Genomic DNA, 25,939 nt, shown 5'->3' on the forward strand with positions numbered 1-25,939 from the left:
CCACCGCCGTTATCAGCTGATTGCGCAACTCTGGACGAAGACATCGGCGGCTGTGAGGGAAATCATCATCATCATCACCAGCCTGTCTACGCCCACTGCAGGGCAAAGGCCTCTCCCATTATTCTCCAATTACCTCGGTCCTGTGCCAACTGTGACCAATTTATCCCCGCAAACTTCTTGATCTCATCTGCCCATCTAACTTTCTGCCGCCCCCTGCAGCGCTTGCCTTCTCTAGGGATCCACTCTGTTACCCTTAATGACCAGCGGTTATCTTGCCTTCGCATTACATGCCCTGCCCAAGTCCATTTCTTCTTCTTAATTTCTACTAATATGTCTTTAACACCAGTTTGCTCCCTGACCCACTCCGCTCTCTTCTTGTCCCTTAATGTTACACCTATCATTTTCCGCTCCATTGCCCGCTGAGTCGTTCTCAATTTAAGTTGAACCCTCTTAGTGAACCTCCAAGTTTCTGCCCCGTAGGTGAGTACCGGTAAGATGCAGCTGTCATACACTTTCTTCTTCAACGACAATGGTAGGCTGCTATTCATTATCTGATAATGTCTGCCATATGCACCCCACCCCATTCTGATCCTTCTAATTATCTCTGCCTCATGGTTGGGATCTGGGGTCACAACTTGGCCTAAGTATATATATTCGCTTACCACTTCCACTGCCTCTCCATCTATCTCAAACTGCTGTGCTGTCCCGAGGTTATTGATCATTACTTTAGTTTTCTGCATATTAATTTTCAGGCCCACGGTTCTACTGTGTTCGCCCAGTGCGGAAAGCATGCTTTGCAATTCGTCCCCCGAGTTACTTAGCAAGGCAACGTCATCAGCAAATCTGAGGTTACTGAGGTATTCTCCATTAACCCTTACTCCCACCTGTTCCCAATCCAACGTTCTGAATACTTCTTGTAAGCATGCTGTGAATAACATTGGAGAGATTGTGTCTCCTTGTCTGACACCCTTACTTATAGGTATTTTACTGCTCTCCTTATGGAGTATGATGGTAGCTGTAGACCCATTATAGATATCCTCTAGTATTCTTACATAATGCTCATCTACCCCCTGGTTCCGTAATGCCTGAATGACTGCTAGGGTTTCGACCGAGTCAAATGCTTTCTCATAATCTATGAAGGCTATATATAGGGGTTGAGTATACTCAGCGCACTTCTCTATCACCTGATTGATCGTGTGAATATGGTCCATTGTTGAATAACCTTTACGGAACCCTGCTTGTTCTTTAGGTTGACTGAAATCTAAGGTTGCAGAGATTCGGTTAGCGATTACCTTGGTAAATACCTTGTAGACGACTGACAGTAAGCTGATCGGCCTGTAGTTTTTCAAGTCCTTCATGTCGCCTTTCTTATGGATTAGGATGATGTTCGCGTTCTTCCAAGATTCTGGTACCATTGCGGTCATTAGGCATTTAGGCATTAGGGAAATACCAGTTGTGAAAGAGGGCCCGGCAGTTGCAAGAAGGAGCGCCGGAGCGGCGCCAAGTAAACTGGCTTCACAGGAATGAAAACCGAGGGTATGGGGGGTTAGACATATACTGCATCACAGTAAAAATGTTCAGCCATGCCGCAGTCGTTCGAAAACTATGGTTGCGCACTATTCTTCAGCGGGAACAAAAGCGTATGAACGTTGTCTCAGGAACTCCTCCCCGCCAAAGAGTGGAAGTTCCTCCGTCAGGCAGCTCAGAACTTCCCGTCGCATCCTCCTTCAAATGGGCCACTGATCCCAACGACATTGGCCTCCCGCAACCACTGCGCGACGGTTACATCACAAAGGAAAAGCACTTACCCCAATGAGCAGGCACGCAAAGCTATTCCTCCGCAAGCACCTTTCGCTTGCCTCGCGAGCCCTACGCCTCTGAATCCGCGGTTTTCAACCGGCCATAATGTCGGTGCCACGACGCATTCCTGGAACACATGTTTGTTGTTTATTTCTGAACGGGCGATTTGAACCGACTCAGTGTTGCGCTACACTTCAGCGCTGGAGCATATCACGTGTTGGGTGAACGCTCCATCCGAGGCGCCACGTCAAATATTGCAAAGGCTGAATACATGCCTGTTTTCTAATAAGGTGTCTGTAGCTTTTTACTCGAGCTTGTTATCGGTATGCCCCGGAGCGAATATTTTGGAAGACCGCGTGGTCGACAGCATGGGCGCTCTTTTGCTGCCGCTAGGGCCTCGTAACAACTAGACTAGTAAGACAAGTTCGGAGCATTCACCTTTTCATTCCTGCCTAGACCCTTGCGAGAAAGACAGAGAACAAAGTTACAGAACTTCTCACGGCGCCTCACTATTTCGTGGTTGTCCGAGAACCACTCGATAGGCCAGTGCTGTGCTACCGGCCCATAAAAAGAAGCAGACTGAAGATTGAAGGCGAATCGTTACTTTATAAAGCGGGGGCCAGCCTGGTATATATACCAGAACTTCTCACAGGCTACAGATTGTACTGCATTCCATCTTTCCAGTAATGGCAAATTAAAACTATGTGCGTTCGGGACACTGCGAGAACTTCTGCCACAGTTGGTTTCCATTAGTCATTTGATTCCCCGAGCTGCTGTATTCTATTCTGTTGTATTCTAAAGTGAGTGCATTTTGTTTCGATAACATTTATTTTAAATGAGACTCAAGCAGATAGTAAGGATCTACGTACTTGCATTTCGAAAAATCCACCAGAGCCCCACGCAAGTTGTCGTATTTATCAAAAATATTTAATGCGTGTAGCAAACTATTCTCATTGTGAACATAAATCGTTACGTCTTCGCTTACCTTTTTCGGGACGAAAGGCCTGCTTTTTCACTACTAGGCATTATATTTGATTCGACGACGCAAGAAAAGTAGTGAAATACTTTATTCATAAAGTTCTGATGAGTGGACTGACGACAGAAGTAATACACTAACAAACATTCATACTTAGGTATTATTGAACGTTGGTTTTGAAGAAAGCATTGTTTAGGGATTCATATGTAACGCTTGTCTTTTGTTACAAAAAGGAAAAAAAAGACCGCCTCAAGGCCCTGACTCCAACCGGCTTTTTATCCGCCCTGCCTCCGCTCCCAAGATCAGCCGAAATTTTCATAAACAAATATTTTGCTAATGCTAGCCTTACCCCTGAGACCTTCCGGAAATGGTACACCCCGTCTCTACCGCCTCGATGTCCCTTCTGCGCCTCCCCCACTCCCGCCAATCTCCAGCACCTAATTTGGCACTGCCCGAAGTTCGTGCGCTACAGAACCTTCAAGCCTCCTCCAAATACAGCCTCTCTTTACATCGACCCTCGTACACTGGAACCCTCCATGCTGGCTTTAATTGCACACTTTTCCCTAAAAAGCGGTCTAGCGCGAGCAGTCTAGAGTCGTGAGCCTGCTCTCCTCACCCCACGCGGCCTCTTCAGCATTCTTAAGGAGCCCACCTGTTTTGGGTCGAACTGTACTCATTTAAGATGTCCCAAGTTACAACCCCCCCCCCCCTTCTATTTCCCCTTCCCCCACTTGACGTAGAGTCTTCCTGCCACAATAAAGGCTACCTCCTCCTCCTCTTTTACAAAAAAAAAAAGAAAGAAGCAAGCAAGCAGAAACAATTCGGGAATTGTCTCGGGAACAAATCCCCTTAAACGCTTCCAACTGATAGGTTTAGAAAATAAAAATCAAAGCCCTTTTAATCAAAACGAGAATGATGGTTAAAACGCGAAGCTTGCTCCTCTGCAGCCTGAGTCAAAGTCGAAGTCCAAAATTCAAACTGCTTCGACCGGATCGGAATGGCGCAACGGGAATCATAGGACAGACGTCGGCTTTATTGCGCGAGGGACCCTGGTTTAACTCCGACCACACGAAGCGTTTTTTTCTTGGAGCGCTCGATGTTCCTTCGTTTATCATCATTATCATCACCGTTGGGTGAAACCCATTTCGTAAAGTTGCCTCTTCTGCAGTGCGTTTTACTCGGAAGAACACCACCATCGGTGAGACATAGGAATCTTCGCTTTCACAAGGCGAGGCTAGCCGTCTCTTCTCGCGAAAAATACACAGTTCGAAAAAAAAATGTCGTCGTCGTCGTAATCATCATAATCATCATCATCATCATCATCATCATCATCAGTCTATGTTTCTAGGGCCTCTTCCCACTTCGGAATTCATTTTAAAACGAAGCTTTAGTACCCTCACTGATGCCGTTGTACGCTAATACGCGCTGCAAGAAAGCCCACTTTCTCTGGTGATGATGATGAATGGTTGTGGGTGAAGTAAAAGAGAAAAACGCTTCCCGTACGCGGAATCGAACCTGGGTTCCTCGCATTATGAAGCCGGCGTCTATCCGATTGCTTCATTTCGACATGATCGAAGCGAACGCCGAGCAGCAGGTAGCGATTCGCGACGCACACCCAACCCAAACGTTAGGCCTACGGAGTCAACACCCAAGAGTGGCTGTGGGTACTCTACAAAAGTGGTGCGTACCTCCAGGGTAGCATATACTCGCAGTGTGGGATTGAACAATCAAAAAGTCCATGACGAGAAAGCTTCGCGTTCAACCATCATCGTCGTTAGACGGAGGCGGTGCATGATTTTTAACCGCCAAATTTCTGTATGTCCTCCCTCCATTGTGTTATCGTACTTCTAATACTCTAGTCATCCTGCCTGCCTGTCGTTACTCTGCTAGGCTGGCGGTCCACCATTGTACCAGAATGGCTACTATTCTCCGCATTACTTATCCAGCATAACTCAGCACCTTTCTTGTAATTTCACCTATGATGTCGTCCGCCCGAATTTGCTCACTAATCCAAGATGCTCGTCTCCGTTTTATTTTTTTACATTACTGCCATCATTCTTTTTGTCGAGGCTCATCGGTCTGACCTGCGATTTATTTCGAGGTGTCTACTACGTCGCCAATCTTCTGTCCCTTAATTCGTTACCGAGAGTACGCATTGATAGTATACTTTTCTTTTCAATAAGGAAGGTAGCCAACTGGCATTACTTGTGTGTGCTTGTCGAAAGCATTGGAGCCCATAATATTTCTAGCCATTATTTCCCTCCCTTGATCTCCGGCCCCCTCTACCTCGTCCTTAGTTTCTGTCGGGACCTGTAGAACAACTCTCGCCCTTCAGTACTGTTTCTTTGCCCTCTTTTGAGAGCGTGGACATCAGCATAGAAACTACAAAGCGCATGCAAATAATGAAGTCGCCCATAATTAGCTAACCCCGCAGACTCAAATGGGATTTACTGCCGAGCGCCGGTGATCAAATGGGCAGATTAAAGGCTATAAATCCTGGTATAAAACAATGCCGTCTGGCAAAGGGCCGAGATAGCAGGTGGAAGCTGTTTATAAACCGCAATGGGGACCCGCCCCGGTGGCTCAGTGGCTAAGGCGTTGCGCTGCTGAGCACGAGGTCGCGGGTTCGATTCCCGGCCGCGGCAGCCGCTTTTCTGATGGAGGCGAAAAGCAAAAACGCCCGTGTGTACGAGATTTCGGCGCACGTTAAAGATCCCCAGGGGTCAAAATTAATCCGGAGCCCTCCACTACGGCGCGCTCCATCGCGTGCGTTGCGTCGGCGCGTTAAAACCCTACAATCAATCAATCAAATCAAACCGCAATGTGGGAGCGCTGAATGATCCAGCCAGATAGCCTGGATGATATAGCCTACAGCTGACACGGCGATCGCTTCCGATAGTGCGGAACTTTTTATTGAGTGTGGAATTATGTCTGCAATATGCGATTCTATATCGCAGATGGGGCAGTAAGTGCGTTCTGTTTTCCTAGTCCAAAAAAAAGTTGCGGAGTTACGCACGGCGTACATTACGATAGTGCGCAATGTTTCTTCTGAGCAATAATGCGCTTAACAAAGCTGCCAACAGTGCAAGCCAGTAACATTTGACCTCAACAAATCGTTTAGTGTATTTATACATGCATATGTAATATGAAACAGCTACTAAACAGCCCAGCCACTGCACCCGTAAAGCGTGCTTTGCCTGTTAGACGTGAAAGTAACGCAAGAAACATACGCTCCAGGAGTAAAAAGAAAGCTCATTTTATTGGTTTTATTATATTGCCTTCCAAACTCCGTAATGAAGTACTGCATCGGGGCTAGCCCAACCCGCAAGAGCAAAGAAGACGCCGTGTAATATAACGGAAAAAGACGACTGGCGGTGCTTTGTATGGGGTTTGGGTGTGCGGCTGGAATTCGCGCATCCTTCTAAGTCATGGAAAAAAATTTGTACATTTAATACAAGATAGGCTGAAGAGCATGCTATAAGCATATTTACTTTAAGTTAGTCTCTAAAATAGGTGTGCGACAAGCATGCGCAAGAGCGTCGCTGGGGCACACAGCAAACACAGAGCGCCTGGGGCACAGAGAGCGTCCACAGTGTGGAGCAAGATTAGCAGAGGTGGCGCCGTATTTCACGGTGACTTTGCAACCCCGAGGTTCATATTAAAGTGAACATACAGCGAAACAAGGTGGGAAGCCATAAACTTTTAAAATCAACATGTCGAAGCTTCGATAGAAAACGGAGCGGATCACGACATTTCTCGCGGCTCATTGCAAATATTGCGGGAACATCGGTGTCGGTTTGACACAGAAACAACGGAGTCACTTATATGAGGAAAATGTTTTTGCTGTGCTATCGGTGTGGCATAAAGGCTGGAATTTGCACGTGGAAAGCCTTCCATGCGTTACGCTGTTCGGGAAACTGGACCTATTAGGGCTCTCTTTAAATAGCTCCTTTTTAAAGCAAATTTGGGTTGATGATATCAAAAGTGCGGGATAATTGGGACACGATCCGCTACTTTTGTTTCTTACGTCTGTAAAATTCCGCATTTTAAGGGAAAAAATCAATGTTCCAAATTAAACTGCTCAACAAAACTGCCAAAATATCCCACAATTCAGCTATTTTTACCGTTAAGAAACTTCTCTGAACAAAAAAGTCATAAAAGAGTAAACGCTAGTCATTTGCGAAAGCTACATCTGTGAACAGCCGTAGTCTGAAATCTAGATTAAGCCTATTTTCACACCCTACAACATTTGCCTACACACCTCAATTTCTGAAGCCGGCGCACCCTCTTGCTTTATAACCGCGATATTTGCCTACACCGAGCCGCCGTGGTGGCTCAGTGGCTAAGGCGCTGCGCTGCAGGTGCAGCACAAGGATGCAAGTTCGATCCCGACACCAGCGGTTGCTTTTCCGATTGAGACAAAAAACAAGAACGCCCGTGTTTCGAGATTTCTTTGAACATTAAAAATATCCCCAGGCGGTGAAAATTAACACTGAGTCGTATGCTATGGCGCGCCTTATGCCCCAGGTGTAGCTTCGGCGTTTAAAAACCCAATTTTTTTTTTAATTTTTACTGTCTACAGCGCCCGAGTGCGTGTGTGCGTGCGCGAACAACGGTGTCATCGTCCTCGCAGGTACGGGGACATGGTGCCGGACACAATTACGGGCAAGATCGTGGGTGGCGTGTGCTCCCTAAGCGGAGTGTTGGTCATCGCGCTTCCAGTTCCCGTCATCGTGTCCAACTTCTCACGCATCTACCACCAGAGCCAACGGGCCGACAAGAGGAAGGCGCAAAAGGTCACCCTCTATCCTCCCTTCTTTCTGATTCGCTGTTCAATCGGCTTGCTGTCGCACGTAGATCTCATGCGCACCGCGACGTCACGAAGATGTGGCAACGCTGTCGTCAATACTGACTTCCGTCATGATAGCTGACACTGCGAACATGTAGGCTATCCGGCGATTGCTTGGGTAACGACTACCGTCCAATTAGCAAGTCGGAAAAGTTCATTTTCCTCCACTGTTTGCTACGCATCAATCGGCTTGCTATCGCCGTAGGCCTCATTCGTAGCATGACGTAACAAAAATGTGGTAGCGCTGTCGTCATTGGTGAGTGCAGTCAAAATAGAGGACGCTGCGAAAGTCCAGAATAAAAGAAAAGGAGCTACACCCTTTTCGAGGGGTCAGTAGCCACGCAAAATAGGCATTACTCTTCCCCACGCAGTCGGAATTAGTTTGCCTAAGAGGGGCGGGGCCATACTGATTCAATTTAGCTAGGAAGCATTCGATCCGCTCCCCCTATTGTACCCTTCATTATCCGCATATAAGCTCTGTTTTGCAGTAGCCAGGTTCTGAAGTTGGGGTTGTTTTTAGCGAGGCTGGTATTTCGACAGCAGCCCGCGCTTTATAGGAAGCCCGGCACGGTTTAGGAACTCTATTGAAATGGCGCAGTTGTTTCACTAACCCTTAGCGACATGCATTAGGATGTAGCCGTCAGAAAAATTTGAAACTACCTGTGTATATTTCTGATAACCAAAATTTCACTGAAAAACCATAAAAACCACAAACATAAACAACAATTTTTAATAAGTAGCTAATAAATTAGGTCGTGTCCTAATCCTAAACACACCATCGTAAAAGTGGCCACCGTGTCCTACCCATTGCTACAATAGACAACGTATACACATTATTCTGATCTGTAGCCCTTATATATTAAGGTAACAGCTTCAGTTTTGCTTTAATAAACGTTTTAACTAGATAGAAAACGTAAAACTAAGAACACCCACTTGACGCGCCGAGCATTTTGTGTGTCAAGTAGGTGTTCTTAAACCACAAAGTAGGTGTTCTTGATCACTACTTGAACCGCTCAGCCAGCATTCGCATTTCCTGCCGTAGAGCGGGAAATGCGAATGCTGACGTGGGGATGACGACGATTGTAACTCACAAAAATGCTCTTAAAAGTCGCGTGTACAATTGTACACGCCGTGTCCCAAAGGGCTAAAACTAACATGTTGCAAAGACAACAGTTGCCCGAGCACACGAGGCTACCAAGAAAAAAGTTATGTTGATATTTTCGGTACTGTGGCAGCACACTGGGGCAGGATAAGTGAGCGTCACATTTTTCTCGCTTTCTTTTTTCGATTTGCCGCGAAAGACATATTATTTGGGAGCCCTGACCACCTCCGAACAAAGCTAGCTCAAGGGAAATGTTGAAGACGTTCAATAATTTAGCATTGACAGCTTCCCTAGAATGCTTTAAAATCGCCGTCCGTAAACACAAAGCAGGTAGGGTTCAAGCAAGATGAAGTCATAGGGGAATTCTCGCAAGCAGCAATGTTAAAACTGCGTAAACGTGCATAAGAAAACTGGTTATAGAAAGCTGAAATTATTTCGCGGCATTTTTATGGTTCAGTAAAGTAAATACAGTTACGTTCATCCCAAACTACTTAAGTAAATTCTGTTTAACCAAAAAAAAAAGAGTATATTCTAGGTTTAAAGCACATATTATGAACGGATTTCTCATTCAACGGTGGGCTCTTCACAGCTCGACGCAACAGCTTCAAGTTCGGTCCGCGCCTCTTACCACCCTGAAAACCTGCAAGCGTGTAGCTATTTGGGCGAGTTGGTGACGTAGCTATACGACAAACAGCGCGAAAGACAGCGACAAAAGTTTGAAGGAACGAATAAGGACAGTAACCCAGGTATCCTGAATCCCTCCTCCACTCGAGCCACGAGTGGAGGAGATCCTCGAAATCAATTTCCCCATGCACGGGCGTTGTGGAATCCTCCCCTCAGCCTAGTGGAGGCAGCAAATGGAGTTGAGAAGGGACTCAGAATACGGCTCTAAGTGTGCTTATACTATACTAGTTCGCTCATACAAACTTTCATGTTATTTTCTACGTTGTCAAGGTGAGCCTATTCTCTCATATATATAAAGAAATCGTGTGTCCACATTTGTCTCTGCTCCCTTCCCTTAGGCCACGTTGTCACGCACAAAACAAGAAGCAAACGTTTTTGATTTTTTTAATGTATGGGTGTGTTTTTTTTCTTCAAACAAATGTTCGATTGCGAGCAGTATGAACGATCATATTCGGTGCCCCCACGTTGCGGGAGCCAGGGAACAAGAGTGAGAGAACTGTGCGCGTGACGAGCGTTGTGTCTTGGGCGTGGTGCAGAAAGCCCGGATGGCCCGCATCCGCATCGCCAAGGCGACCAGCGGCGCGGCCTTCGTGAGCAAAAAGAAAGCGGTGGAGGCTCGTCTGGCGGCCCAGGAGAGCGGGCAGGATCTGGACGACAGCCCCGAGGACATCTTCGAGCTGCAGCATCACCACCTGCTGCGCTGCCTCGAGAAGACCACGGTACGCCTGCGTGACGACAGCGCCCCGCGGGGTCGCGCGGCGGGGGTGCTGCCGAGCAGACCTGCACCCAAGCCTCCTCCACCGAAGCTTAGGGTGACCAGGCGCCCGCCTTGGGCAGGGCAGCTCTTATATGAGGGAGAGAGAAGGCTCTTTATTGAAAAAAGCAGAGAGTTTTGCCGGCGTTTGGAATCGCCTACATGCTTCTCTGCTAGGGGTCGGAGATGTAGGGAAAACAGGCCCTAGAAAGCAATGGGCAGAAAAAAAAACAAAGAAAAACAAAAAAAAACACACTGGCGTGGCTCGATGGGCTTGACGGACTATTTTGTAGTTTGTGTCACAGAATTTGCAATTTTGAAATGTGGCCGATCTCCTCCAAATATGAAAACAAACTTTTTAAAGCCTGACGCTGCTTTGAGGTCCTAGGATGGTCTTCAAAGTAATCGGCCCTTGATCTAGGCGTTCAATATCTTAAAAAAAACGGGATCTTGGTGCCTAGTAGGCCACACATTCTAATAAAATATGTTCAACGGTTTCTACAGAAGAACAGTTCTCGCAGTACGGGTTGGTCGTCAGTCCGAGGCGGAAAAGGTAACTGTTGGTGTAGGCCGAGTTCAGTCGTAGGCGATGATATAATGTCTCCAGCCTACGAGGGAATGGTCTTGGAAGTATGAGGAATCGTTCTGTTGCACCCCGTTTTTGCTCCTGTGACTTTAGAACGATTCCTTCACTAGGAGCAAGTACAATACAGTAGCCTACCGATTTATCGGACCTAGACGACAACGAAAAATAGTACGAATAAAAGAGCAGTTCGAAATATCCGCGAGTCGCGAAAACGAACTTTATTTCATTTCAATGGGACTGGAGAAGTCGCGAATGGTTCGGGACAAACGTGATGATGATGTTGCTTATAAGCTAGTGTCACCTAGTGCATTGGTGAATAAAAAAACTGGTGTCTAAAAAAACTGGCCACGTATGACCCGTTTCTGGCTTTCGAGATGGCTTCCGCCGCAGACTAAAAGCAAAATTATGGACTCCAATATTAAAGTTTGTTACCCCGGCGGGAGCCAAGCCAATCCCCATTCAATCCGAAGCTAGCCAGGTGATTACGGGTTCATAATGGCGTCGTCCTGAAGTCGCACCATGGCTCTGTCGCGTAAAATTTTGCCCGCAAATTGGAACTTTTGGCTGTATGTGGTCCGAAATATCCGTTGTTCAAATACATTACTCATGTCCGGGAATCCAAGTGATGACCGGGCGTCCGATGCCCTAGATGCCAGTAGTTGCTGGATGTCCAGGTGGTCGCTTCGGGGTTATGCGCACACTCTAATAAAATATGGACTAGTGTGCCAGGCAAAATGTGCATTGGGCAGGAAATTGACTCCTACTTTATGGCTCATTAAAGTTTCGTACTACTACTACTATTACTACTATACATTACTCATGGGGAAAAACTGGTGGTTCGTCGGGAAAGTTCGGAATATCCAGCAGGACCGAATTTTTGGAATCCGAAAAAACGGTCGGCTACTGTATACCTTCGTTACAGCAAAGTCCTCGGGGCAGAAAACCAGCTTTGCTATAACCAATACTTCGTTAAAAGCGGTAACAATTAGCCCTCTATTCACTGTAGCGGGGGCAGTAAAACACTTCGAATAAAGCGCTTTCGTTAGAGCGAGGTTTACTGCTTTGTCATTTCGATGTCACGCCTGGCACAGGTAATCGTTTCGGGACGTGTGTAGAAACAAGGGGAAACCTGGGGAACCTCAATAAATACCTTAATTTTGTGTCTCGAGACAGTTCAAATTCAAACTGTCTGCAGTCCCTTAACTCAGTCTTACAGGGGGAAATGACGACCCACACTAGCGACTGCCGTATAAAAGCTTCGGGAGTTTTTCTCCTAGTGCGCAGTTTAGCGATGGGAGCGCTGCTGTCGTTATGGTGCTGCTACCCAGTAAGATTTCTGCTGTCAGTTTCCAGTGGCGTATGTAGTGTCAAACGTTGTTATAACATAATCCCGCAGAAACCGAGAATTCTTCGTTATACCCGACATTCGTTATAAAAGTACGCACCTTCATTGCTGGATATCGAAAGCGAGATGAGCCCAGCAAGCGGCATGCACTTATTTTCACAATGGAATGAAACTAAAGAGCACTATGTTAACATCTGCACTACACTATAACTATATTCCGTATTCTCGCGCGTATAACCCATCACTGCACATACTACCTGCACCCACATGTTGCAGCCAGGCGGTGAGCAATAGTCATTCGTTAAAGTGATAACGTTTCGTTATAAACAGCACACGTGCCATTGAACCTTTGATTCGTTAGTATATTCACAACAACCAAATTTCGCATTTTTTTGTTATAATTCATAATTCGCTATATCAGTGTTAGTTATAACGAAGCTCGACCGTACTGTTTACTGTGTGATGTAGTTAGCTCGGAGCACTTGCTCTGGCCCGTCGCTCTAGAAGGGAAAGGAGCCCGTTGCATAGGACTACAAGCTTTCAATGGCGTTCCCACTGCCTCAACTTCTCTCCGATTGTTTCGAAACAGCTTGTCTTTAGTTTTATTGATAGAATCCATGCTGCCGGCGTCGTCCCAGCATAACACCGTTTTAATCTCAGTGTCATAATTTCCACCCACCGGGTCTCCCTTTGCCATAAAAACAGACTCCCTAACTTTTGGTGTTTTTTTTTTTATTATTATTTGTCATTTTGGACTACTCAGATCTGCTCCAGAGCTGCTCCGTGCAGCCCATTGAATGTCTATAGCGACAGCAGTTTTGGAGTGCCCAGGAACTGCTCGGAGCTGCTCTGGACAGGCAAATAGAAGAGATTATCTGCTCTCACGTTGTATAAAAAGCGCGCTTTGTCATTGTCTAGGTGGCCGGTCGTCTTTAAGTCCTCCAGGAAGGCAGCACAGCCGTTGTCTACATCGCCTATAGAAGCCCTGAAGAGAATGATCATACTTACACTGTTAACGGTGTTGGCAACGAGGAGATGGTTTTACGTTCGACCTGGCGACCCTTTACACGAACTGAGGCCTAAGCCTCGCAAACCACACGCGTGAATCGTTTCGGCTGCCCATTATAGCATAGTTTGGACAGAAAATAAATGTCCTGTTTTTGTTTGCAGTATCATCTTAGCTCTGCATACGACCCATTGTGAAGTATCACTAGCTTCACCATAGCGCAGCGGGAAAAGGGCACGTGTTTTTCTGTAAGCATGGAGCGAAATTTCTAGTGTGCTCATAAAAATGCCAGCGCGAGTAATTCTTCTGCGTTGCAAACGCGGTGCTGATTAGCGCACCACATGAAATAAATACAACGCCAATCAGCAGGACGATACTGACAACATTATTAATCTACTCCATGGTAGTAAAGCCCATTCGCAGATCCTACAGATTCGCTTTGTACCAGGGAATATTGCTGCGTCCATCCAACTCTGTGGGACACGAACTCAGTCGCATTGTGCGCTCTTCATAAGAAGCCCAAATCACTGGCATAATATCACATCCCAACTTATGAGCTTCGAAGTTCCAAAACAGCTTACGAGACGTTGGTACGGGTTGTTTGTTGAAGCCTGACTTGCTTCCCACTTTTTAACTTAAGCCAGGGCGATCCACTACGACAACGTTGTTGGACCAATCGTAGCCTCCATGAAGGAATCCTAATGAATTTTCTCTTTGGCTTTCTTTTTTTGTGCTCAGCAGAACTTCCAACATACATACATCTTACACAAACGTGTCTGTTTCTGCTTCAGACAAATGTTTAGGCAAGCTGCGCCAATGAAGCTTCACCATCATGATTTGTGACGTCACAGATTATAATACAAGAAGATAATCTATGAGGAGGCGAAACAGGTTTCTAGATTTTAGCCGTTCTTGCGTTATTGAGTAACTGCTGTTGCCGTGGGTGGTATATTTGTGTTTACGGCACGGTGTCTTATCGATAGGGGTCGACTATAGTTTCAACCCTTATGTGTCTCCTTAACTTTAAACTTTAAGCTTTCGTTGTTTAAGAGAACGTCGGGCTATAGCTCACACCAACACGACATTCCTCACGCGTATAGCCGTCCCACTGGCTGCCATATTTGGCGAGGACATTGGCGACTTCTGTAACCATGACAGCTTGATGTAGCGCCAACTTTTAAAGCTGTCTATATCAATTTGCTAATACGTGAATGGCGGGAAAACCACTCGTGCCCTACGTAACTCTGGGGGTCCAAGTGACGGACTTTATGATAGTCAAAAAGACTTCCTTTTTCGTAGCGTGCACTTCAGCTGTTCGCACATGTTGCCTTGTTATAAAACTCTTTCACTCCTAACCCCTAGTTCACTTCTCAATCCTCGTTCACTACTAAAGCTTCGTTCACTCCTAAAAGCTCGCACACTCCTAACGCCTGAGGCCTTATTTGCAACTACCCTTTCCTCCCCCACGTCCGACGCCCACTCTCTACGCCCCGTCTAAAATATTTAGAGTTAGGAACTCATCAAGACCTGACGTTGGCTTCTTCCGGCCCTAACACGTAATCATTTGTTATTTTCTTTTTCTTTTTCGACCGTGCCCTTTTTTGGGTGGCTACGTTAATGCTGAAAACACTTGACGAGCGGGTTCCCGCCAGCTGTTCGCGTGCTCTGGGGATTTTATTCGCGCGGGCTCAGGCGTGGCTGCTTGATTGCGCGCGCCCTTCTTGCGGCGCCACGGCAGGGGGCCCTGGCTTCTTCCCTGCAGGCTGTTCTGGATGCAGATTAGGCCATCCACGACGGCCCTGTTCCCAAATTGTTTGCTCTCGTTCTGGCTACTACACGTGGCTGTTTTGGCTACCGCAGTCGCGCTGAAATTAACGCCGAAGTAAACGACAAAAAAAATACGACAAAATGTTTCCGGGTACAAGCGGTAGAAATTGTAAAGGCTTTGTAAAAAGCCCTGGCCTTAGTTATTAAGTAGAAGTACTTAAAAAAATAAATCGACGAAACATTAGTTATCATGAAAACTAAATCGACGAAACATTAGTTATCATGAAAAATAAATCGACGAAACATTAGTTATCGTCTTTCAAGGGATCATGCAGACAAAATACAAGTTTGTTTTATTCGAAAGATTTCGCGTTTTATTATTGCTCCCAGCGCTTATACGGCAGCAAATAGTTCCGCATTCACTGATAAATTAATCCATTTAGGTTAAAATCTTGAATCTCCCGCCAAGTCGTGTGTTTTCGTGACGTCTGCGGTGAAGTCAAAAGGGCGGGTATTGAAACGAACTTCCAGTGCGTCATTAGGCTCTGCAGCCTTGCTTACCGTCAGTCCTCCCAGATGGCGCTGCCATACTGAGCCACGGACCGTTGTCCACCGTCGCTTTGTTCTTGCGCGTATTTACACCTGGCTTGTTTTTTAAGAGCGAATGCTCTTTATAAGCGACCCCAAACCATCCACCGCCGGCGGCGGCGTCGGCGTCCGCAGTGCTCCTCTATATTTAAGAAAGAAACAGCATCCGGCGCCAGGTTTCGATCCGAGGACTTTGCGGGCCGCAGCCCGACGCTCTACCGAATAAGCCATGGACGCGACGCTGATATCGGTGTCAGAACGCGCCTTATATCTTTAACGCACTCAAACTACGTCGTCAGCGGCGTGCGTTGGCGACTCAGCGGCGTTATAGCGGCTTGATAACTGCGTGGTGTACACGTGATACTACAAACCCGATGGAAGAGATGGAAGAGAAGGCGGCGAGGCGGTGGGCTGCGGGGGCCGAGCGCAAGCGCCGCAAGCGGGCCGACAACCGTGCATTCGCACTTTCACATTCTCCCCCACGGGGAAATGCGGGGGAATTTTTTGTTACCGTAAAAGTAATCGTTTCGTGAAACATGGGGTATGCTCGACAAACAAGCTCACATATGGCAACGTCGCTTTCGCCAATCGGCCAGTGTCGTGTGAGACAACTCCAAAGCGGTGGACTGCTTGCTGTGCAGCTAAAACAATTACAAGCACAGTGCGCCCAGTACCAACAGCAGTGCGCATAGGTACTTCTATGTTTACGGGTATATTCGTAACTTTCATTGTTTACCCGATTATTCTTACTGCTTTAAAATGAATGTGCACTACATTAAAGCGCAAATAGCTCGTTCGGGAGGCTTATAATCCCTGAATAATTTGCGTTTGCTTTTGCCGGCCTCAGCCAATCGCACAGCTGGGCACATATGGCATCACAGGTTCTGTTAAGGGAAACGAGTTAGTGGGTCGCATGGCCATTCCCTTTTTTCCTAATTTTAAAGCTTATTTGGGTGAAGTTTGCGCCAAAAGTGGTGTCAGTATGATTCTAGCGAGGCAATCTTTCGAGTGAATCAAACTTGTGTTTTGTCTGCATGGCCCCTTTCGGGCTGCTTGCGCCACTCTACGTAACAACGATTAGAATGATCTGGACCTGCCTTCGCGTCTTGCAAGGAGATTTAAACGTGGAAAGATGGCAGCTGAATACTAATGAGGACTTTGGATTGTTTGAAGCCCTATACACTTGAGGGGAAGTTTGAAGTAGAAGGAGAAACTTATTAGGAGTAACTTATGAGATAGGATAGTACAGGTAAAGGGTAGCCAAACGTATACGCTGAATGTGTCCTGTGCCAGAATGCAAGAATACACCGAAACCGGCAGGTAGATAAGAGCATCGGTACCCTCGTGACACAATCGTGGGCAGGTTGAGTTTAATAAATTATGATTTATGATGGTTGGCCTCGCGCCTGATTGCGAAAAAAATACAAAAAGAGAAAAAAGCGTAGATTAGTTTTATGACCGGTGGGATTTGACAGCGGACGTAGTGGTACCTCGGGGGACTTTTAAGCTCGCGGAAGCCTCGCGGAAGCCTATTACTACGCCGTACAAACTCGCTCGATTCGCAACAGCTGGATTCCACTAAATCTGTGTGTCAGCGAGCTTGATCCAGATGCTTTAATCTCGAGTGCCGAGCGGTAATCATAACTCAGAGTGCACGCCCACATCTGATGAAGACCGCTTAAATTACGTAAATTTATTTTTCGTCCGTTTGTCGGGCTAGAAATTGTGCGACAAAATGCCTGTGCACACTGTACGAGCAGCAAACTATCAAAGTAAGACCAGTGTGGGACTCTTAGCCGCCGGAAATATGTAGGAATAGTACCCACGCTTGAAGCGCTATTAGTATAAGGTGGTCGCTTCTGAAACACGTTACCAAGCCCTACTACTCGGGCGACACCTGTGAGCGGTGTTTCCTCATTTCATATCTGTTGTGCATACTTAATTAAATGCTGGTTTTGGGTAGGCAGCAGCGTGCTTGCGTTCGTCCGTTCCATAATCACACAAAAACCTTTGTTGGCCATTCTGAGTGCTTCTTTGTAGCACAGATCTGTCACTGCAGCCCGATTTGATCTGTGTTTGCTAGCCTCAGGCAAACCTTTGAGCAAACCTTTGCTCTATTATTGCAGTATTAATGGAGCAGAGGTCGAGAGCACGTTCACAGCGTCATCTTTCGGCTGCACTGAGAGATGAGTTCCAGGCACGTAGCCTAAGTGTGGCTCTTTTATTTTGGTGTCTAATGTGCCAATTTAAATGCACTTACGCCTACTGCACTCGGACTCCTTGAGTAACACTTTAGATGCCACCGCTAAACGACTAAATAAAGTGTCCTCCGCCGTAATGGCAGTGACGATACCTGGTGTGAAGATTCTGCAAAATATAAGTAAATGCCCCCTAAATTGAAGGCCACTTTCCCCCGCCACTTAGTTAGACAGGGAGTGGCGGTCAAAGAAAACCAAAAATTATGCAATGTTCCTGACACCTGTCCACTTTTGAGTAGTATCAGGGTAGAGTGCTCTTACGGTGGTAGTGTACTTTATCCCAGCTAGCTTCTGTTAGCATTAGTAAAACAGGCGAGATAGCAACAAACGCGTAGGCAAGAAAGGTTACACATACAGACGTAAGGAACAGAAGAGCGCCTGCTCTGCGGTGTGTCTTATTTTTCTACAATGACTCTGTTTTTTTTTACAGCGAAGCTGTTTATAGCTCCGTGGATTTTACGTGTCCACCAACAAACCTGCGTGAGCAAAAGCTCAGATCCCGAATTTCGGGCAAAAGCGCGAGGCGTTCGTAACCCGAGGCGTTCGTGTGTGTGTGCATTTGTGTGTTTGATTGCTTGTCCGCTTGCTTGAATGTTTGTTTGCTTGTGCGAGGCGTTCGTGCTTGTGTGTTTGTTTGTCGTTGAAGCGCAAGGCGTTCCATAGCACGAAGCGTTTGTGTGTGTGTGCGTTGTTTGTGCGTGCGCGTTTGCGTGCTTGCTTGCTTGCTTTCATTTGGCTCCGCACTTGCATTGACTCGAAAAGTTGGCGCTCCCCATTTCGAATTTCAGTCCTGTCATCGTAAAAGGGAAGCCGCGCATAGTCCGGACGCCCGGAACGTCAAAAAATGTAAACGTGTACGAGTCGTATAAGGACTCAGTTGTAAGGTGTCGGGTTCCGATTACCCCCAAGAACGAATACGCCTACCTCGCAATTTTCAGACATCAACCGAAATTGAATTAGGTCTAGGAAAGGCTAAGCGCAGCACGACCTCCGTCAATAGTTCACACCTTTATTAAAACTTCTGCGTCACCTCAGCTTCGCTAGCCATCCATATTTCAGAGAGTGAAATGACTCATGATTTTATTATGGCGTGCGCAATAGATAGGGCTGGTCGGCAAGTTTTCTGCGTCACTGTGTGATCCTAGAGGTCGACAGGAGAGCACAGAACTTAAAAGTGGAGAGAGCGCGTGAACAGATCTGCCTTCGCGAATGAATAGAGCGACGCCGCCAAAGAGGCACGTCTTCTGTCACTTTTTCCTGCCCTTCCTTACTGGCTAGCGTTCCCGAGCACTACCAGCTTGGGCAGTTTCCGCCGGCGCTCTCCACACCGCGGATAAGCAGCCGAACTAGGCGTCCCTACCGTCGCCGTTAGTCACCGTTAGTAAATACTGTAAAATGGAGTGTGAGGCTACTGCAGGACAGAGTAGATGTCAAGAGATAACGAAATGCGTTCGATGACGACGGTATGCCGAAACTTTAACGACGGAAGGAGCAAGATGCTCGGGCATTCCAAACGGTTTACCAGCAGATCTTCGTTCAATCCTTCTCTAGTCGCGAGAGAGCACGCGGTCCTTCTCAGCAGACACGGCTTGGCGTCCCGCGCTGCGGTGACACTGTTGGCGTGTCTCTGTACACGCACGCAGGACCGAGAGTTCGTGGAACTCGACGTTCCCTACAATGGGCAGCCGAACCGTCCGTCCTCGACGCCGCCGCTGTCACCAGTGCCGTCCGTGGGCTCCGAGGACAAGTCGCTGCTCCAGTCGTGCTGCGGCCGCAGGTGCTCAAAGAAAAAATACCAGGTCAGAGCCTTTCTTGTCGGCGCTTGCCCCGTCTTTTGTTCATCTTCCTCTGCGACTTGCTTTTTTCTGTTTGCCCTTAAAACATAGCGCTAGCGCCGTGGTTGTGTCGTTATAGATGCAGGCAGTGTGATAAAGCATCCGAATGCCATCCCCGATTTCCCTTACTCCTCCTCCCCGCACGCTAAAAAAGGTTTGCCGCCTTCAGATGCCTGTCTTGGTTACCGTGCCTGCGCCTGCGCGGCCTTTCGTGACCCCAGCCGTCGACGCCCGCAGCTTGCACGTCGGCGCTTATTCAACTCGATGGGTGTAAACCTTGCCTCGCCTTTTGAAGAGCGCTTCTCGCCGGACGCTTCCAGCTTACGCGCGTTAAATATGTGAAACCGAGCGCTGGGTGAGTTAAATTACAGCGGACGCGATTGTTGATGTGTAAGGGGTAAGCATCAGCCGCAATATCGAGCCGTTGCTCTCAGCTGTGTTCTCGGTTGTTAAATTTTTAATGTTAAAAGCGGGGAAAGGGAAAGGAAGCTACGATGACAATAAACTGTTAATTCTTGGAGGGGGGGGGGGGAGATTGAAATATGGAAGTTTCTCTTGGGTGCTAAAGTCAAATTTAGGATGTCAGTGACGGGCAATTTTTGGCTTTTCGCGCCAGTTTTTTTGTTTTTGGTGCGTAAGCAGTCTTAAATTTGCCCAGTACTAACTAACCGAGTACTAAATAACCCTGCAGCACTAACTATGTAACATCCTTAATGTGCAGGAAAATGCATGATTGGGGGAATTGTCGCACTTAATCGTTATAATAGCGTAAGCGGAGATATCTGATCCACACAAATTTAAAAGCAAAAATAAAAACTACAAAATTTAAAAATGAACCAACTAAACAAAGGTCCACCTTACACAGCGCCCTCGCACGACAAGTGCAAAGATAGAGAATCCCCGAAAAAACAAACCGAAACACGCATAAACAGACTCGTCAAAAACCACCAATCGTGTACCGTCCTGCATCTGTAAGAAAATTCTTAATTAGCGGGAAAATTCACAATAAAAGAAGAGGCGTAGGAATGCTTACGCATTAGTCGACAATTCCCAAGATTTCTGTGCATTTTTCGTACGTGCCCGTCGTAACTCTCGCAGCGCACGGTTTCGCAGCCTGAAGAAAGGACCGACAGTGGTACTGGGGTGGTTTCAGTGCAGTGCAGCCCGCCAGATCTCCGGCGGCGCTTTACATGTGCTAAAAAAAAACCCAACTTGACACATTGCAGAGTGTGCACAACTTACAACAGCCATCTGTGCCTCCCCCACTTTTCAGCATCACGTCGACGTCGCTTCGGACTGAACGTGATGAACAAATCGTCGATCCCTGCTACGACCGGGAATACGCTGCGCTAGAGCAAACAAGGCGGCGCACATCGTCTTCGCGAACGTTTCTTTCTTTTTTAACCTGAAGATCCAGAGGAAACACACGTCTTCACCTGAAGTGCGTTAAATTGATCGCTTCAGCACCCGCCACGGCCTTCTTACTACACAACGTGTTCGCCTCCTCTTGGATCCTCCGGTTCCGACACGGACAGCCTGTAGGAGCGGCCGTCCAAAACTCGTTGCACCACGTGGCGTTTAGGAGCCTCCTTTCGCGAATGGACCAAAGCCAGAAAGATTGCTTCGCGCACGTTTTTTTAGGGCCCTGTACATTCCCTTTTACCGAAACAACCACGGAGGCGACGTCTGTTGAGCACTTTGCACTGGAAGTCCTCCAGCGTTCACTCGGAACACTCGCTATTTACACACAGGAAACATTCGAGTTTGATCATTGAAATATCTCAGGAATGACCTACGAGCGTATCGCTGCGGACATTGCTGGTCAATGCTCACTGCCGACAACAATCAAATGACGCTTAAAATCTTGTGCGTCATTTGCTTCTATGTTGTCAAGTGCGCTGATCTCGCTTAGCGATTTCTTCACATATACTTCGAGCTGTGCAGGAGAGAGGGCACCGTGATAGGGGAATGAGCCGGGATCAGTGTGTACCTGTGCTGTAAGTTAGGCTTAGGTACTCAAACCCTTGTAGCAGAGCGCGTAAAGGTTTATCGGCGTGGTCGCCCGTTATGGTGCTATATACAGCTCTTATTCGTCCAGACGTCCAGCTTGCATTACTCCGCAACCAGTATCGTACAACTTTGCTCCCAAACAATCAATGGTGAAGCCGTGCCATACTCGGCAGTATTCCGACCACTCTTTCCGGTCGCTTCCGCACTTACACGTGTATGCTTGTTCGTGGCCTTCATTCGTCCATCGCATGTTCTACTCGGCCGTTATTGTTGACCAAAGGATAAGTGAAGGTATGGCACCGTAGCGAGCCTCGAAGAGGTGCAGCGGCGTGAAGGCGTTCAAAGTCATTCAGCGCTATATATTACCTGCTCCTGTCGCTAATCAATGAAGGCATGCGCTCTTCGCTTATTTTCATAGTACTGTTTACCTGTTGGGAGTTTCTGGTCAACCAACTGGAGTTTAAAAAATACACAAATTCAACGAAAGAAGCCAGTGTACGAAGTACGAAAAACGGAATATGGGGCAGAGGTCGTCCTTCAAAGCCCGTTCGCTATTACTGAAGATGTATAGTAGCGGCCTACGACATAGCGCAAACACTCGTCTGACGTAGTTTAAATGCCTGCGTAAGCTTTTATTCTGTACATTGTCGCGTCACAAATACACTCAGGCAGTAATAGCGCTACCGTTTGAGCATGTCATTGCCATTTTGGACTTGTATTTATAAATACGTACGACGTACAGCCGGTAAAAGGCTTGTCTATAACACAGCTTTGGTACTCTCAGCCCTATTCTGCCCCGACGGAGCGGGATTTGAATAAAACGACTGCGGAATTCTGAAGTCTTAGCTCTTCGCTTTTGCCTCCGACATGTTTGGAACGAGTATGTTTCGGCAGTTTTCGGTAGTAGCTGGTTGAAGTTGAAATCGCTGTTATAGACAAGCGTTTTACCGACTGTACGTATTTATAAATACCTACGACGTACGCACCTTTTTATTGCGAGAAATGCTGTTGCCGACATGCTTCGCTCTAATATGTGCTTCTTGCGAAATAGTGCTCCAACAATAGGCCAATCAGCTATCGACGCATACGGTGGTTTATCGTCATATGAGTACACGGCGCATTACCACTCAGTGAAGAGGCCGAGGTCGGTGCTTTTCTGCGCCAGGCACGAGCTGGTTATTAGTCGCTTGCACCACAGTACAATCGATAAGCTTTTGCTCCGTTGTGCACAAAACGTTGTGGTTAGCTAGCTTTTAAATGTCACGCTGAAATGGTGCCGCAAAGACAACAACAGTATACGCTATTTATGCAGCCAAAGCTCTATTGCAGCGTCCATGTTTCCAGCCTTCGACACTTGTACAACTGAACACCCACTTTTTATGCGGTATTTCAGCAGTATTCGAGTTTTGCCGTGATGAAGAATGGTCCAGAGATATATACAGAGAGGTTGTGACGTATAAGTAACTTTTGTGGCATACTTTAATCACGCGTTGGACGTGGAATTAGAGTCAGATTGTACAATACACCTATTTATTAAAGTTCACGCGTTAACGCCGTCTTTTTTTTTTTTTATGCAGCAAGAAAGTTTGAGACGTTCGTGACATTGAATGCATGTATCTACTCCTCGGCACCTTTACGTCTTTGCGCATTTTTTAGCAAATCTCTGAGCAAGTTCCAAAACACCCTTTCACTTTGGCAGGTAACGTAACGCTAACATGACCCTCCAACGTTCATATGCGTTAGGACCTTGGCCTACGCAACGAAAATCGACAGTCATATGACTGAATACTGTTTACATAAGAGAGTTATGTGAGCTAGCTAGGATCTTCACGACATGGCGCTCTGAGTTACCTGTCACAAAAAACAGATCGACGAAAGGGCGAGCAAGCGTGGCAGTCTCAGGAACACCACTGTAGGCAGCGCTGATTGAAAGCTAGAGAGCTTCGCATAAAATCCGGGAGATGGTGGCCTCTCCAACGCCAGTTGTATTGCACTATTCATTTGAGCGAGCCCTTTGCCATGCTTCTAACTCTATTTACACTCTTTAAAAGCGCGGTAACGGAAGTTAAGAGTTAGCATGCACCGAAATGTGACCAAATTCCAGCGTACGAACGCAAAAAAAAAAAAAGCTACATTCCTATTTAGAGAGCCCTGGATGACCAATTGTTGCCAGGTATTGAAGAATGACGTGTTATTGGTCGTATGCATAGGGTATTGCTGTGGGTGAATCGGCCGTATATCTCTGAAGAATTAGCTTTCACAGAAGCATCCGCTCCGCATTTTCTCCTTATGAAGGTCGGTGTATTCGTGACGTACGCCGTTTTAGTGCATCGTCTTGTGCGCTGTCGTGAACATAACAGATTGCGCTGCATAAGTAATGGTGTTCGCTTCAATCCAGGACTAATTAAGTGAACATGATTTAAAAATGTTCTTTTAGAGGTGACTACTTTTCCATGGTTTCCAACGAGAAAGTTTCCCCTCGTAGTGCGCGTGTAGGGAAGGAGACCTGCCATTACCAGATAGGTGAAAAAGCGTAGAAAGAACTACATTAAATACTGTCCTAGCAAGACAAAACGAAACAATCTTTTTCCATAGGCTAGTCCCATCCTTTTATGGTGTATGGATTTTTGGCATCCCGCAAGTGCTAGTGGCGTATGTCACATTCACCAAAGTTAATAGACTATCCGTCCGAATCCAATTCTATGTCAGGATCGCGCGCCATGACAGCGTTGCTAAAGCTAAAAAACATAAAATTAAATAACATAGTACTAGGAATTGTTGTTACATAGTATATATATATATACATATATATATATATATATATATATATATATATATATATATATATATATATATATATATATATATAAACTGCGATGCGCGAACAATGTGCAACTTATCACTTTCAACACTCATCATCCTTTATACTACTCTTCGGGAGTAACAGCAGTGGGCTTTGACGACACTGCCAGAATCATCTCGAACTGACAGCTTTCACGCTGAACCGAGAAAGCATTCCAGCCTTCGCGAATCATATTCTGAAGCTTTGGTTGAGGAGCGGTTTTTTTTTTTCTTCTTTTCGTTGTAACCATAGAACTTATGACTGCGTAATAAATACCAAAGACGTCATTTGCCTGATCTAGTTTGCGAACCTTTCATTAGCATACGCCGAGGCAGTCCCAGGGTTCAGCTTCACTGCAATGCATTCGAGTGAGCAATTCATGCAGACAACAGAGCAATCTTGGTGAATGAGATCAAAGAGCGTACCGTTTGACTCCGCGCATTGCAGAGCCGTCATACTCTCATCGCGTGATGCCACGGCGAAGACTGAACTCTTGTTCTTATGCTCGAAGGTTTGAAGGTTTATTATTGGAAAAGCATTACCATCCCTTCCCAAAGAATGTTGAGAAAAGCGCGAACGCTTTCTCACATCAAACCTGCGTCAAACCTGCGTCAGAACCTTCGCTAAAAAGTGCGTCCAACTTTCGCTGAATGTGCGTCCAATAGATCGCAGTATCTTCAAATCCCCAACAGTAAACGAGGAAAGAACCCATGCGACGATTTTTCGCGCTCTAAGTATACGCACGCACACAAATGGTCTAAATGTATACCGATCCATGGTTTATGAGATAAAGGTGTCCTAGAACCGTTACTTTCTCGCGATTTTCAACTAACCGTTTTGACACAATGGAAGCTCGTTTTCACACACGCGTGGTGTGTGCAGTGGTCTTAATAGAGTTTTTTTAATCGACTAACCGGTCTATGGGGAAATGTATTAGTTTTTTTATAGGACTCCATCGATACCCTTAAGAAAGTTTTCGCTTTAGTACAGTTTACACATTGATATACAGTTTGGTACATACAGAAGGAGGTCCCACAGTTAAACACTGTCGGGGTAACCTCCTGGCCTCCCCTTTACTGAAACAACCTTTGTCATTCACCCAAATTCCATTGCTAGCTGCATGTATTGTTCAATCAAGGGCATTGTGGGGAAGCTGAACCACCAGCTTCTCTTACAGTGCACCCCCCACAATAATTTGTCAGCCCAGCTGCTCTGGGAATGTGAAATCGCCGTCATTAGCTCATTACTTTAAATTCGCCATTCTCTGTGAATTGTCGGAGGCAGCCGGTAAGACCATGTGGCTCATATTACAAAAGAGTTAATACGACTGCGAACTTGGCTGGTCAGCACGCGTTATAGCCTGCCTTTGTTCCTTGTACCGAGTAACAGAGAAAGGCAGGTTAAAGTTACCAGCAATCGTTTCTCAGCTCTAGATGATACTTCAGAAAGAGATGCGGAGGAGGCTCAAATAAAAATATTCATGCTCTTGATACGATTTTGGAGGACGGTGCGCGTTCTCAAACGTTCCGAGCATGCG

At 46.6% G+C, this 25,939-nt stretch overlaps 1 protein-coding gene across 5 annotated transcripts in view; it reads left to right on the top strand.

Moving 5' to 3' along the window:
- The window catches only part of Shal (Potassium voltage-gated channel protein Shal), a 240,323-nt gene that overhangs the window by 190,864 nt on the left and 23,520 nt on the right, over positions 1–25,939 (top strand). For 2 of the 5 annotated variants that reach the window (XM_077683969.1, XM_077683970.1), the window contains exons 2-4: positions 7,410–7,572; positions 9,948–10,130; positions 19,359–19,514. In XM_077683969.1, the coding sequence (XP_077540095.1) occupies positions 7,410–7,572; positions 9,948–10,130; positions 19,359–19,514 (502 nt within the window). Of the gene's footprint in view, positions 1–7,409; positions 7,573–9,947; positions 10,131–19,358; positions 19,515–20,823; positions 22,264–25,939 lie in introns of those variants that run through there. The other 3 variants (XM_077683971.1, XM_077683972.1, XM_077683973.1) reach the window with 2 other exon arrangements.

The sequence above is a fragment of the Haemaphysalis longicornis genome, unplaced genomic scaffold (assembly GCF_048455015.1).
Source record: "Haemaphysalis longicornis isolate Haplotype H1 unplaced genomic scaffold, Haemaphysalis longicornis Haplotype H1 scaffold_9, whole genome shotgun sequence".
In the NCBI taxonomy this organism is placed as follows: Eukaryota; Metazoa; Arthropoda; class Arachnida; order Ixodida; family Ixodidae; genus Haemaphysalis; species Haemaphysalis longicornis.